A 16007-nucleotide genomic window follows, 5' to 3' on the forward strand; every position below is an offset into this window, starting at 1 on the left:
CATTAAATATATACAGTTACGAGTGGAATTATAAGCTCTGTGCATCAGGTATGATTGGCTTTAATGTCAACTGTGCATTAAGCCCAGGTGAACAAGTTTTGATTAGTGCTTGAGCACTTGCTGAAAGTAGCATAGGAGGAAGTGGAATTGTGAGGCTTTGATTGTTCACTTCCCCTGCAGGTAAGAGGTATGGGGGACATGTTTGGAAGTGGACTGTTCACTGCTGCCACTGAAGTGAGTATGCAAGTTGGTGTGGGAGGTGCAACTATCCTAAAACTTCTAGGGCATGCCTCCTTACCCTGCCAGCTTATAAACTGTGATGCTAGCACACAGGTGATGGGGACTAACCAACCAAACTTGGTTAGGTTGCAAATAGAGGTTGCTTCCAAGCTTACTTTTGTCCTGCAGGAGATCTGCTGGGGGGGGGGGGGTCATTGAGGCCCCAGCCCAGAGGTATTGATAGCCTGTGTAGTGACACACATGGGCATTTGTGCCCAGGGTTTCAGGTGGGGAGGGAGCTTGGGAGAGTTGTGCTTAATGACTTAACGAGGGATTGAAAATAAAATATTTTTATTTCTCCACAGAAACTTCAGACCAGTCTACAGTCATTTTAATAATTTTCCAGACCTGTACTACCTTCTTCCTGGAAGTATTGGCCCTTTTGAACCTCCAGAGCCTATTCCCTGTTCTCAGAAGGAACAGAGAGAAACTCCGTGAGTATTTTCTTACACACACATTCTGAAGTATCACCTTCTAGAGACTAACTGCAGCAGACTTTGAGTAATGGGAAAGTTTAAAGCTAATTTGCTTATAAAATACTATGTGATGAAACCAATTTCTTGACTTTTGGCATTGAACATTACTGCTCGTTTTCAGAAAGCAAGTCCTCTGAATTCTTGTATCGCTTCTGTCTCCCAGATAACTAAACATTCCTTAAAGTGCTCTTACTACTGTCATAACTCTGTCCAGGACAATAGCTTCTGTTATGAGATTTTGCTTGGGTGTATATACAGAAGTGTTCTAAAGATGTTGAGTGTAAAATTTTAAATTTTCCTTTGGATAAGGAGGTTTTATTTGGTCATTCTGCTACTTGGGTACTTCAAAGAGGGAATGAACCAAATCCAAATGATGTTTTCAAAACCTACATATTCGTACAGTTTTAAATTATAGTAGACATCCTGATTTTTCAAAAGAAGGGGGATTGTTAAAGGTCAGGCAGTGGTTACTGCAGATGACTTTTTCTCTTGAATGTGACAAACTTGTACTCTTGTTTACCCAAATTGGGTCATTCCTTGGACTTTGATCTTAAGATATTTAATGAAGTCAAGGCAAGGGTATGTTTTGCCCTATTTTGCGACAAGAAGGTCCCAAGGACATGTTTGCTCCCAGCCGAAGGCTTGCATCTAGATATACCACCTCTTTTGTCATGAAATACACAGATCACACTGAGATTTTTGAGGTACTAAAAAGAAACTGGTTACTTTTCCCTTGTTTTGAGAAGTACACAGGAATTATTGGTGCTGTACCCCAGGTAGTTCTGTGGACGGGGTAAATCTCTTAAACAGGTTTTGGAAAGTGATGCTTTCTCTGTGTCCCACACAAAAAAGAAAAATGGGACTTTTAGGTTTGGTGCTTGTTCTGTGGGTAAGTTTGTATTTGAGGCTGCTGGGATCTGTATTAATGGTCATCTTGGGTCCTTCCGTTATTGTAATTGTAACAAAGTGCGTTATAAACGTTGCTTTATGCACTGAATGTTTCTGCTATGTGTGTAAAACGCAACAGAGGTTCAGAGATCTGATGTACGAACACAATTTGGATATTAGAAACAAGAATGTAAACAATGGTCTGTTTAAGCACATCTCTGAATGTCCAACTCACAAGTTTTTGATTTTTGGTTTGGACATTGTTCATAGAGATATTTCTGGTGGGCCATGGGCGGATTTGATTGAATTCAATGAGTTAAAATGTCAGATTTGCTTGAATTATTTTACACTTTTGGGTCTTGATGATAATATGTCTGTTAGTGTGTTAAAATTAGGTTTAGTGTAATCCTAATTTATTAATGAAAATTGTTTTTCTTTTGTAAGTGACTTGTCTTTTTTTTGTTTATTTGCTTATTAGTTAAATAAGGTCGTGATGGTGAAAGGGAATTTTAAATAGCTTGATTTTTTTTATTTTTTATTTTTATTTTTGTATTTTGAAGTATTGTTGATACAGACGAAAGCACTCAGTTTTATTCAATGCTTTCAGCCAAGAACGGTTTCCCTTATGTTTTTCCCCACCTATGTTTGTACTTGAAAGTGGAAAATTGATTCGGGGGTAGTTACGGAGAATTTTCAGCACTCCTCTGAGTTTGCTAAAACCTGTGCTGCAAACAGATTCATTTTCAAAGAAGAAAATAAACTGTCTCAAAACGTCTAAAAGATGCAGGCAAGTCCTTAGAAGGAAGGATTTTTTCAGAAAAGGGAATAGTTTAATGACATGAATATTGTAGCATTTATTTACCCCCCCACTACTACAACTACCTTCCTGTCCAAAATCATCTTTCCTCATCTTGTTTGGCATCAGATTGGTTCAGACAAAATGGGCTCCAAGAGTTGTTCAGGAGTGTTTAAAAAAAAAAATAAATAAAAAAAAATGCAGTGGGTGAGCCTGTTTTACCTTACCAGGGGATTCCCCCACCCATTCTCTAAATCAGACTTCCTTGTATTCCCCAAGTCATCAACTAGATTTTTTTCTGGGAGTAATAGAACCAGCTCCACTAATCAGTGAAGAAAAGTTTTTTATTCAAGATTTTTTCTGGTGGCAAAGGAGGATCCCTTGTAGCAATCACTGCCAGGCTTTTCCTTTCTCAACTGATTTGTAAAAGTTGCAACTGTCAAAATGATGTCTCTATAAACCTGGTTACCTATCATTCCTTCTCTCTCTCTCTCTTTTTTAAATAGCTGTAGACTTTTAATAAGAATTTGAACATTTTCCAATTCTCATCACATTCCTGTTGCTCCATGTTTCTAAGGTTTTTTAAGGTTTTCCATCTGTGGGTCACAGTACAGGTTCTCTGGATTACCTTTTGGGTTATCTATTCCTCTACTGGTGTTTTATGTGTGTAGCTCCTGTGATGGCCTATTGCAAATTGCAGGGTTTTCCCATTTTCCTTATTTAGAAGATTTCTTACATTTGCAGAGTCTTTCGAAGTCACTTACATGGGTAAGAAATCTTGTCAAAGTAGAATGTCAGTTAAACATTCAAAAATTCTCTTGCCTGCTCGCTGGATTGTGTTCCTGGGTTGCCTTCTAGATACCGCCATACAACTACATGAAAAAAGCAGGCTTTTATTGGCTTCTATGATCTTTGGTTCCCTTTTTGAAACGACAGCTGTGTCGGTGGAGGGGACAGATGATATCCACTTTTACATGTGGGGCTGTCTGTGGGGGTAGAATTGGAAGAAACTGGACAGGCTAAAGCACATCTGTCAGATGGCCATTACTCATGTTCTCGATTCTCTGCATCATCGGTGGTCTCCATAGACCCTTCAAGTGATCGTAACCTTTACCACTATGATGTGGTACATAAAAGGGGTGTGTGTACACTATATCTTAACCTGTTTGCAGGTTTCCTGTAGTAGCTTGGAATATAACAGTTGAGCATTGTTTAACCCTCCCAGTGTTTGCATCCTGTCTGAGAAAAATGTTATGGCAGACCAGCTGTACAGGACCAACAAGGGGGCCTTCGAAGAACTGATCCATTTCTACAGAACGTTTTTGAGTAGCATATCAAGTAGATTTCAAAACTGACAGATTGAATTCTACTCCAGGATTCCAAGCAAACCTGGAAAATGGATACTTTTTCATTCCCTCATTCCCATGGACAGGGGTGTTCAAGAATCATTGTGGTGGGATTCCCTTCTGACCCAGGCAGCAGTGGCTCTTCTGTCCTATAGAATTGGCCATGGGCAATTATGTCACGGTTCCTCACACAATGGATCTACTTCCACAAGACAAGGTGATTCATCCCATCTTCTTAGAACCACAACTGACTGCTTAGGTAATTCAATGTTTAATACCTTTTGGGTATCGTTTTCTGAGTGTGCAGCAGATGTTTGAGGCAAAGAAACCTGCTAGTTTACGACTGAGTTTTTAAGTTTAAGATTTACTAGTTGTGCCCCACAAAGAGAACCAGGGCTCATCCACGGTTTCTTGTACCACTGGCTCTGCAATATTTGTGAGAGTTATCCTCTGGTGTTTTATTCCTGTACAGGGGTTTATCACTCAGCTGTTTCAGCATGTCTGCCCATGGATCCTCCTGTTTCATCACAGTCCTTGGTCAAGTTTTTCTAGAAATGGGTTCTACATATATGACCACCTACAAAACTGATAGCATCTACTGGGGAACTTGATTTGTTTTGACACATGAACATGGCTTTCCTTTGAATCAGCTCATTGGGCTAATTTATGGTCCATTACTTGGAAAGTGGTGTCACGAATTAGGACATCTATAAGAAAAGTATCTGAGCTGTAAGGTCTTGTGGTGGTCTACCTTATTTTGTGTTCCACAAAGACGGGATTTCTTTGAGACCAAATTCCTCATTTATGCCTAAAGTAGTCTGAGTTTACATTTAAGCCAATCCATTTATCTCCCTGTCTTTCAGAAAGTAAAAAAATGCACTAGATATGCATAAGCAGTTCCAGTATTATCGTGACAGACTCTAACCTTTCAGAAAAGCTGAACAGCTGTGTATTTTCTGAGAGGGTTATCAAAAATGGCAACCCCTGTCAGAGAATTTTCAGATGGTTGACCTTTGTGATTTCTGTTTTTTGTTCCTACCATAATAAGCCACTTTAAGACAAGGTCAAGTTTTTTGTATGGCTTGCTAGCTGATTTACTAGCAAACTTCGTGTCTTATAAAATGTTTGTACCGAATTACTAAGATACCATTTGACAAACAGTTATTGAAATTTTGCTTCTCTTTTGCAGACAGCAGAGAGAGACTGCCAGTGAAAGAGAAGAAGAAAAAAGCATCAAACCAGCACTGAATGGTCAGAAAAAGAAGAGGCAAGGGTTCTGTGAATGCTGTCGACTTTCTTTCAGTGAACTGCAAATGGTAAGTTTTTATCCGTTCAAACTGTGGTAAAACAACTTGGCTGGAATATGTCAAATAATTTGTCGGATACCTTACAGTAGGTCCTTAAGCAACAGAAATCAAGGAGGATCCAGACAAGCCACTGCTGTTAATGGTTAGAATTGGGTCGTGCTGCTAAACGCTAGGAGTCTAAACACGAAATTGCACTCCTTGCAAGCATTCCTAACCCAGGAAAAGACAAACACCTCCAGGCTGGTCAAAACAGTATGACGCACAGGAGACATTCCAGGTGCAGTTAACTATTGACAAAACCCCTATACAAATCATAGCTAGCTACCGGCCCCCAAATCTGGCCCACACTGCCTATTTAGACCTCTTTGAATCTGTCAAGATTCAACCCTTTACCCTGATCCTGCGTGACTTTACCCAGACAGACTGGACGAACTACTCTTGCCAGAAAAGAAATGCCCAGAGATTCCTCGATTTTTGGCAATGCAAATGCTTTGGAACAGATAGTCAGTACCCTCACAAGAGGGTGATAATGTCTTGGACTTGGTATTAACCAACATGAGTAACCACTGCAGCATCCCTGCAGTATCGTCCTCCTTTGTAAGATCCAACCATAAAGCGGTCTTGTTTGAAGTCACCATCTCCCCCGACCCCCCCCCCCCCCCCAGCTAGGGTCAATCAAAAAAAACTTCTCCACAGCTGATTGCATCCTCCTGAGGGATGGTATAAACAGCTTCACAGCCCCCTCTCTAGGAAGTGGCACCAGTATCTAGAACTATACCAAATTACTATATGAACATTTATGTAGATGCATGGAATCAGGAGTACCTGACGGGAGTAAATCTGTCTGGTGGAAATCTGCAGTAAATAAACTTTATAACAAAAGAAAAAATTGCTGACCGGGACCAAGAAAAGGAGCAGGTGCCCAGTTGGAATCCATCTCTCCTTAGCCTAAACAAGCAAATAAGAGCACTAGTGAAATCCTCCAAAGCAAACTAGTCCAAATTGGCCACATGTACTAGAGATTGTCATAAGGCCTTCTTCACGTGTCCATAATCTCAACGGTAGCACCCAGATCTGTTTAGAACTGATGGTCAAGGACACCACATATACAAATGCTGTAGATATAGCAAACCTACTGGCTGACAGATTCAGTGAAGATTTCACCCCTCTGTCCCCCCAGTCAATAAATCAGAACATTCCCAGTATCAGCCCCCTTCCCCTTATATCTAAGGGATCAGGTCATCACTGGTTTCTCAAAAGCAAAAAAATACAGCCTCCAAGGGACCCGATAACATCCCAGGCTGAATCCGACATTAACTCTGGCAGGAGCTTGCAGCACCATTAGGCACCCTATTCAACCAAAGCTTGAGTACTGGTTTTGTCCCAGCTGAGTAGATAACAGCCACTGTCATCCCTTTACACAAAGGTGGAGCGTCCACTGATCTGGGAAATTAGACCCATCAGCCTAACTAGCCTGATCTGCAAGGCCATGGAACGGATTATCATGGATCTCAGTAAGGACACTGGCAACCTCCAAACACTCAATTCAACACAGTTTGGCTTCATCAAGGTGAGGTCATGCTTGTTAAATTTGGTTAACTATTTTTGAGGCAGTCACCAAAGCCATGGATGAGGGGTAGACGGTGCACACCGCCTACCTTGATCTGGCCAAAGCCTTCGACACTTTTCTCCACTCTGGCATAATAGATAAACTCTCTCAATTAGGCATCAGTCTGTATGTTACCCAGATGGGTAGCCAACTAGCTCACTGATGGAACCCACCTAGTCAAAAGCCACCTCAAGCAGTAGACCTGTATCGAGTGGCGTACCCCAGGGTTCGGTCTTGGGGCCTCTATTTGGGATATACTTTTTTGAGGTACAGGCCAAAACCAGTGGGCTATGGCTGATCAGGTTTGCAGATGACTGCACGTTGGGAGCGGTAATCAATTCCCCTAGTGACATGGAGATCCTTTGAGTGTCTCACCCAAACAAATGACTGGTGCCAGAAACATGGCCTCAAGCGGAATACAAAAAATGCATCATCCCATTTGGGGGGAGAAATGTCCCCACAAATTATCACATTTCTATATGGCCTACCTCATAAGTAAGGGTATCTCATCCAGGGACAAGAAGGTCATAACATCCCTGAATTCTTCCCTTATAAGACCCATTATTGAGTACAACGCCCCATTTGGCATGTACCTTGCAAAGCACATGCAGCAGCTGTGGAGACCACAGAGGTTCCTCACCAGGAGAATTCAGGGCCTCAAAAATCTACCATAAAGCCCTATGCCTCTACTGTTTCATACAAACTCCTCAGAGGTGACCTCTGTCTGGCATACAAGATGATCTCTGATCCAGCCTTAATGGGACTGCTGCATGTCCGCAAGTCAAGCTCCATTTGAGTAACCCGCATAGCGGCCTCAACCTGGTCTGTGACATAAATAGGATTTGCTGGCGAGACAGATTTGTGTGCCGGAGACTCCCTCTCCACGTCTTTATAAGTGCTATCTGTATAACTGGATGGGAAATAGAAAATACATCCCTGGGATTCCACTAGTGTCCCTGCTGGACAGGGGCATTGGGTGCTGATTTGTCTATGCATGGGCTAAACTCTTGGCTAGGCTTATAAAGACCTCGGGACCAATAGCCTAGTAACTTCATATGACCCTATAATGCATCTGAAGTAAGATGCATACATACATACCGCTTTCAGTGCGCATTTTGAGTCATTCACTTGTCTGCCTAGAGTCCAAGTTAATTGTACTCCCTTTATACACACACAGCCTTATGAGTCCTTTTTATTGTCCTGTACATCTTAACCATCAAAAACCCACCCACCCACTTTGATTTTTACCCATTTCCCTTTTCCAGGGCCAAGAACTCATGATGATTTTCCATTTTGTAGCCCTAATTTCTCCCCTCACTGGTTGACATGCATGTTAGAAGTGAGGGCCTGTTGTGCCTTTGGTTGTGAGCATGTGCATTCCCCCCACAGACGCACTGCTTGAAATTTACTGCCCAAGCACTGCTTGGAAGAGTCATCTCAGCATCACTGGCCCCTATACTACATACCACACCCTTTTTCCGGTAGGTGCTAGTATTGCAGTATGCCAGGCCATATCCCCCCCCAGGTGGTTGAGTTGGTACTTTGTTGCTCACTTCAGTCCTCTGTTATTTTTTCCAATCTCCAGGTTGCTGGCCAGTATTTGGTCATCTGGGTCAGTCTATTCTCGTTTGACAGACAACTAAGTAGTAAATGGTGGTCTGTTATGTTAAGATGTGCCCCATTATAACCTCCCAAATGTTAGAAGTAGTATTCCATGCAATGTACATTTCAGACCCTGCCCCTGGCCCTGATACTTGAATCACCCCCCAAATGCCTTTTTAAAACATCCTCCTCCTTTTTGTAAAGAGGATGATTATGAAGTTTCACTGTGCACACAGGCTGTGGACTCTTCAGATTCCTGCTGGCAGTCAACATCTGACAGTGGTCTGTGCACTGAAATCTATGGAGTGTTGAGTATTAAGAGCATTTTTCCAAGATGGAAAGAAGCTATAAGACCTTTTAATATGTGAGATTCTCTTTTACGCTTTTGATAATTCTGTCCTAGACTCCCTGTGGTGGGTGGCATCTGTAAATCCTCTTTTGTAATTTGTAGAAAGTTGCTTACTGGTAGGATACGAGTGAAATGACTGGTTCAGGGGAATGCAACTTTTGTAGCTGATATTTTATATCCTGGTATGTTGGAATATTTATGTGGAAATGCCTGAATGTGGAATCTCATGTTTGAATGGTTAGATTATAATCCCAACGAAGAACCAATGAAGGAGACAGTTAAGAATGTGTTTAGCTAACATTTTGCATTTTAATACTTTCTCTGTTTACAGCATTTGCAGACTGATGAGCACAGGCAATACGCTTCGGAATCTTCACATTATAATCCAGTGGACAGCATCATGGCTCAGTTTACTACCCAGTTTACAGATTTGCAGAATGAATGTCATTTTTCAAGGTATCTTTCCTTTTTTTCATAACATTTCATGGTTTTGTTAGACTTTTGAATCTCATTCAAGGATGTGGCGAATGTGCCACTAACACTTTCAGTGTCTGTGTGAAAGATTGCCTTACTTTTTTTACATGGGTAATAGTAGTAGAGGAATTGGGGATTAGATAATGGTCTGGCCTTGAAACTCTAGTGTCTGGCAAACTTTTCTGAGGCTCACCAATTGACTGGCAGCAGTGCTGCTGAGCAATGTCAAAATGCATTTTGATCTGCTGCTGATTTGTGACCCGAGTGACTATCCGCACAGCATCAGTGAACAACCCAGTGTCACCACCAGCAGTAATCCAGACATGGAATGGTGGTGTACATTGTGATTCTCAGTACTACTAGAACTAATACCAGAGTATTTTATTACCTAGTGGGTTATTTTGCCAGTTAACTGAAAATTTAAACAGATTTTGTTGGTAACTGGATGCACTTCCCAACCACTAAGCTGTTGGGGAGATCTTTTACATTTGATTGCATCTCTGAAAAGTAGGTGTGCTTGCTGTCTGAAGTTGAGCTTTCCAGGGGATATGGACGGGTGCTGAAAAATAGCGAATGACACTGGAGTCCTTATGGTGAAAAAAATTTAACTGTGGCAGTACTGAATGATTGTAACGTGGGTATAAGGTACATTGAGCTGTTCCTGGAAAATCCTACCCAGTTATCCTTCCAAAATGTGAGACTTGAGGGATCTGTAAGGATTAGTAGTTTGAGAGGTGGTTTACTTGTCAAAAGAACTGGAAAGCGAATTTGTGGCTGGAGTTCCTGCTGAACCATGTTCTGTATGTGGCTGCATTACCCCATGACTATCATTTAGGTAATTGGATGGTGATGTACTTCTAGAATTCTTTACTGGAAGTACTTTTCACATTTTGGTGCTCCATCACTTAACTGATATAAAGGCTCAAGGCTAAACTTATGCATTCATTGCTTCCTTGCCATCAGAGCATATAGCAGCATTGCCAGTTTGCTATGAAATGTTGGATTTTTTTATTATTTTACTTGAAGCTGTTGATGGTGAGGTTATTGTGAGGGGTTGATTGTTATTTGAGGCATGTGTGCTCCTTTTTTTAGTTTTATGTGTATTTTTCTTATACCTTGAAGTTTTCATATACATATATTTATATTTGAGGATTTAGCTGTAGCATTGTATTTATCCTGTACAAACATCATAGGTGGGTCTTTCCAACAACCATCTGTTTTCATTTCAGATCTGTATGCCATACAGTCTCCCATGATGTGCACATGGAGTGTAATGCTGAGGTTGATGTGCCAAACCAACTAAATCAGGAAGAAAAGAATTGCTTACTCCAAGACCATCTAGAACCCTGTTTGAAAGCAGCAAATCCAAGAAAATGTACTCTGATTGAGGGGTATATGGCACAACCAGACTGCATTCGTTCAGAATCGCCTCCTGTACTGCAGCGAATGGACATAGTACTAGATTGTAGTGAGCAACTTGCATCTGCCTTTGGAGATGGAGCAACTGTATATGCAGAACCGCCTGTTCTAATTCGTGAGGACTTCTACCAGGATTCATTTGTTAAAGATGACTATGTGGGAACAGAAGGCATCTCACTAGTTAACCTTTGTGATTCTGGTAAAGAAATGCTCACTCAAAATATGTATTCTACACTGAAAGAAGTTTTTCAGTCTGACATTACTGATGGTTTTCTTCCTGATGAAGACCCCAAGCAAGGTTTGGAAACAAAAAATGTTGAGGCTGAGGATTTTAACAAAGCACTGTGTATTAATGGAAAACGAAAACGGTCCTCCACTGAAAGCCAGCTATGTATAAAGAGATCAAGACTAGCCTCGTGTAATAAAGACCTACATGTGGCTGGCAGTGATGATGCTTCACAATTTGGACAGTTAGAGAGCTACAACTCTTACAGCAAAGCAGGTGTTGACGTTTTTAACTCTGTTGTATTGCTTTCTAATTGCTCAAAAAGTAAAGCGCTCTGCTCTTTTGAAGAGAAGCAATGTACTCCTGAAAGTAAGCAGGCACTGTTTTCTTTCCACATCTCTACCGAGGTTCCAGAAGTCTGTAAGCAAAGCCAAGAAAAGTTTGCTGATAAATGTGAGCTGAATAAAACATTGCATTGTGCTCAGAAAGGTTTCACAGAGGCAGAAATGCATTTCTGTAGTGCAGGTAATCCAGATGGTGGTATATTGTCAGCACCAATTAAGGCATGCTCCATTTTGCCAGTTGACAGTAACCTTGAACAGTGGAATCTGCTTGCTGAACTGCCATCTCAAGATTGTGATCCAAAACCTGAAACATTTGTGCCAGCTGTTAGTGACAAATGGGTAGTACCTGTGGGTGAGACAGTTTCTGAGAAATGGGAGCCTGGAGAGCTGTTGGTACATTCGTCTGTACCATCTGTAGTTAATGATAAATATGCACTACATACTTTTACCGTTCCTCATAATGAGGAGTTTAAATATGTAAAACAGCAGGGTGACTGTACAAGTCTGGATAATTCTGTTGGAAATAAATTGTCTGACATTGCTGAAGTTTCAGAAGAGCTTCCTCAAAGGTGGCTTAGCTGCATGCCTCATACAGTCATTGACTCCAGCATTCCACATACTGGGGCCAAATATGAAAATGCACCCTCCAGCATTCCTAGTAATAGGAAGAATGTGCCAAATTCTTCCTATGTCTGTAACTCTTCATTTTTGCAGTCTTCTTTTAAAATTGATGCTAGCTTGTTTAAAGCAGGAAACTTTTCTTCTGACTCTGAGTGGGACATTCCCCTGCTGTCCCAAATGGATGCTGATATCCAGACTCAGAGAGAACAGTCTGTTGACATGGAGGCTCTTGCAAGAAGCTGCACTGCTGTGCGGGAGAGTGGTTATGAGTCTCGATTGTTTTCTGTGTTGAAACAGAAGTCAAGGTTAGACCAGCTTGGTAAGGATGAAATAAGCCATGGCAACTGTCGGTCAGAGATCATGCCTTTCATGATGGAACAGTATGTTGATTGGGCTAATTGAACCACATTTAGAATTTGGAAGTTTTTATGCACATACAAATATTGACTTGCAGGTTATGGATGACTCACATGGTGATTACTGAAAAATGGGCTGCATTATTTTTCTCACTTGTTCCCTCACATGGTTTGGATTATTAAATGGTCTGTAACACTCCAGCCTTTTGTAATGACACATTTTAGGTTGTTTATCCAATACAGTGTATTTTGCAGTGTGTCTTAAATGTTCTGGGGAATGAATCCTGTAGTGTACAAGTTAATTTGTGAGAGTCGCCTAAATACCAAATTGGAATCTTATGCTATACTGTACATTTTAATGGTATATGTAAGGACTTGGCCCACCCATTTCAAAGTTGAGTGGTTTGTGTTTGGGTATTTTGCCTTCGTAGCTCCTCCACCTCCTTTTTTTGATTAAAGAAAAAAACTAATTGTACATCTTGCCATTTTTAAACATAAAATTTGAGATACTTTTACACAACTTATTTGTGGTTTTGTAAATGTGTAAGTTTTAAGTAATGCTGCTACTATGTACATCTCCCTACGTTTTAGGTCAGGTGAGCTGCAGCATTTTTCATCTGTCCACACATTTGACCACTTATTAAAATATTGATGCATTTTTGATAGTTAAACAGCTGGACTGAAAAAAACTCTTTGGATTGTGCACAACTGGTATAAGAGATGTTGGTTTAAGGACATTAGCAAGCATATAATATCTTTCATACATTTTTGTCAACCTCTCCCATGGTAATCAAGCCTACATTCCTTTACTTTCCCCATTTATTGCCCCCCTCCACTTGATACAAGGATTGTGAGCAAGGGTGGTAAGAGGATCAGGGCCATCTTCCAGCATTGTAAGCTTTTTTTTTTTTGGTGTGTTCACAACAGGCCCTCTCCCCCGAATTTGCCTGCATGTGTGGGGAACCAGTTGCAAGTGCCGAACCATAGTCTTTAAAAAATACTCAAGCCAGAATGCAAATGCCCAGAGATTCCTCTATTTTTATCCATGCAAATTCCTTGGAACAGCTAGTCGATATCCCCACAAGAGGTGATATCTTGGACTTGGCATTAATCAACATGAGTAACCACTGCAGCACCCCTACCCTACAGTATCATCCTCTCTGGTAAGATCCAACCATAAAGCGGTCACTTTGAAAATCCCATCTCCCCTGAACCTCCCCCCTCTAGGGTCAAATAAAAAAACTTCTCCAAAGCTGATTACAACCTCCTGAGGGATGGTATAAACAGCTTCACAGCCCCCCTCCCCAACTGTAGGAACTGGCACCAATGTCCTATACCATCCGCAAAGAAGAGTAAACCTGTCCGGCGGATATCTGCAATAAATAAACTATATAACAAAAGGAAAAAATTGCTGTCCAGGACCAAGAAAGGAGCAGGTGCCCAGTTAGATGCAAATCTCTCCTTAGCCTGAACAAGCAAATAAGACCAATGGTGAAATCCTCTAAAGCCAACTTCAATTCCAAAGTGGCCATATCTACTAGAGACCATCATAAGGCTGCCTTCACACATGTCTGCAATCTCAGAGAAGCACCCAGATCTGTTCAGAACTGGTGATCAAGGACACTACATACACACATGTTATAGATATAGCCAATCCATTTTTGCCTGACTGATTCAGTGACAACTTCTCCCATCTGTCCCCTCCATCAGTAGATCAGGGCATCCCCCAGTACTTACCCCCCCACCCCTTATCTCTCAGGAACAGGGCATCACTGTCCTCTCAAAGGCAAAAAAATACAGCTTTCATGGGACCCAATAACATCCAAGGCTGCATTCTGAATGAACTTGCACCCTATTCAACCAAAGCCTGAGTACAGGCTTTGTCCCAGCCATGTGGAGGACAGCCACTGTCATCCCTTAACACAAAGGTGGAGCGTCCACCGATCCACGAATAGACCCATCAGCCTAACATGCAAGGGCATGGAACAGATTATCATGGACCTCATTAATAGGAGCATTGGCAACCTCCAAACACTTGACCCCACACGGTTTGGCTTTGTCAAGGGGAGGGCATGTCTGTTAAATCTGGTCAACTACTTTGAGACGAGTCACCAAAGCAATGGACAAGGGGAAGACTCTACACACTGCCTACCTTGACATGCCCAAAGCCTTTGACACTATTCCCCACTTGGGTGTAGTAGATAATCTCTCAACTAGGCATCAATCCATATATTATCAGATGGGTAGCAAACTGGCTCACTGATGGAACCCACCTAGTCAAAATAGGGGAAGCCACCTCATGCAGTAGACCCGTAACTAGCGGCGTACCCCAGGAATTGGTCTTGGGGCCTCTGTTCTGGATATATTTGAGGTGCAGGCCAAAACCAGTGGGCTATGGCTGACCAGGTTTGAAGATGACTGCAAGCTGGGTGTAGTCCTCAGTTCCCCAAGTTATGTGGAAGTCCTGCAAGAGGGTCTCACCCAAACAAATTACTTGTGCCAGAAACATGGCCTTAAGCCGAATGCCAAAAAATACATCATCCTCTTTGACTTCTCCACATATCACATTAATAATGTCCTAGGTACACAATCAGTAGTGAGGGATTTGATCACCCAGGTTGATAGCAAACCCGACTTTTGACGACCATGTTGCTTCAGTTGTATGGAAAGCTTTCTACATGGCCCACCTCATAAGTAGGCGCATCTCATCCAGGAAGAAAGGTCATAACATCCCTGTATTCTTTCCTTATAAGGCCAATTGATTACAACGCCCACTTCAGCATGTACCTTGCAAAGCACATGAAGCAGCTGGAGAGACCACTGAGGTTTCTCACCAGGAGAAATTAGGGCTTCAAACATCTACCCTACACAGGCTGAAAACCCTGTCCCTCTACTCAGTTTCATACAGCCTCCTCAGAGGGTGACCTCTGGCATACAAAGCAAACTCAGACCCCACCTTGATGGGACTGCTGTATATCCGTAAGCCAAGCTCCACTCAAGCAACCCGTACGCACGCTCTCAACCTGGTCTGTGACATCAATAAGACTTGGTGGGACAGATTTGTGTCCCAGAGACTTCCCTATCTGTAGAATAGGCTCCCTCTCCATGTCAGAGTACCTCATTATCCCGTTTTAAGTGCAACCTGGATAACTGGATGGAAAACTGCATACACCCCTGGGATTCCACCTGTGTCCCTGCTGGACAGGAGCTTTGGGTGTTGACTTGTCTTAACCATGGGCTAAACTCTTGGCTAGGCTTATAATGGCCTCAGGGCCAGTAGCCTGGTAATCTCCTATGATCCTATGTCTGGTCTTCTGTGGTCGAGAGAGGGGCACTCCATGGATGGGCTTAACACCCCACCACTAAGTTCCACCTTCAGCATGGAGTAGACATATGACTGCTTCCCCATGTGCCACATCGGTCAGTGGAATGGGATAGGCCGGCCTGTGCCACACAGACTTTTGCCTTCCCATCAAGCTCCTCCAGTACCCAGGATGTTAACTGATCTTTGCTGTCTGGTCTGTAGTTGGGAGCATTATCTTTTTGTGCTATAGATAGCTGTTGCACACAATTTTCATCTTTGCATGTAGAGCAACATACTGAATTTCCCTCTGATTTTCAGAATAAATTTCCATTTAACTGTGCTTCCTTCCTTGAAGGTAAGCAGAAGTTTTTTTTTTGTTGGGCAGTATACGCATCCTGATTATTCTTTTGCTGCCGTTGATCTTCTCTTCAGTTCCCTTTCATCATATTATGTAGCTACTCCTACACATCACATAAATATATAGTACTCCTCTTGACTGTTTTCACATTTAAGTTTGGACAGCAGTGAGTTACTTTTGTGGGGCAAAGGAGGTAAGTTGAGTATTTTGCATTGCTTCTTACTTTATTGCTACAGTTTTTGATGCATGTCTG

The 16007-nt window shown here is 41.9% G+C and overlaps 1 protein-coding gene across 6 annotated transcripts in view; it reads left to right on the plus strand.

The window, feature by feature from the left end:
- Positions 1–12612, plus strand: part of DBF4B (DBF4 zinc finger B) — a 235744-nt gene extending 223132 nt beyond the window's left edge. For all 6 annotated transcript variants that reach the window (XM_044055101.1, XM_044055098.1, XM_044055096.1 and 3 more), the window contains 4 exons: positions 585–713; positions 4975–5101; positions 8984–9108; positions 10356–12612. In XM_044055101.1, coding sequence (XP_043911036.1) covers positions 585–713; positions 4975–5101; positions 8984–9108; positions 10356–12138 — 2164 coding nt within the window. In that variant the 3' untranslated portion in view covers positions 12139–12612. The remainder of the gene's footprint in view (positions 1–584; positions 714–4974; positions 5102–8983; positions 9109–10355) is intronic.
- The last annotated feature ends 3395 nt before the right edge of the window (positions 12613–16007 follow it).

This window comes from Protopterus annectens, chromosome 13.part0 (assembly GCF_019279795.1).
Source record: "Protopterus annectens isolate FY-2018-M chromosome 13.part0, PAN1.0, whole genome shotgun sequence".
Classification (NCBI taxonomy): domain Eukaryota; kingdom Metazoa; phylum Chordata; order Ceratodontiformes; family Protopteridae; genus Protopterus; species Protopterus annectens.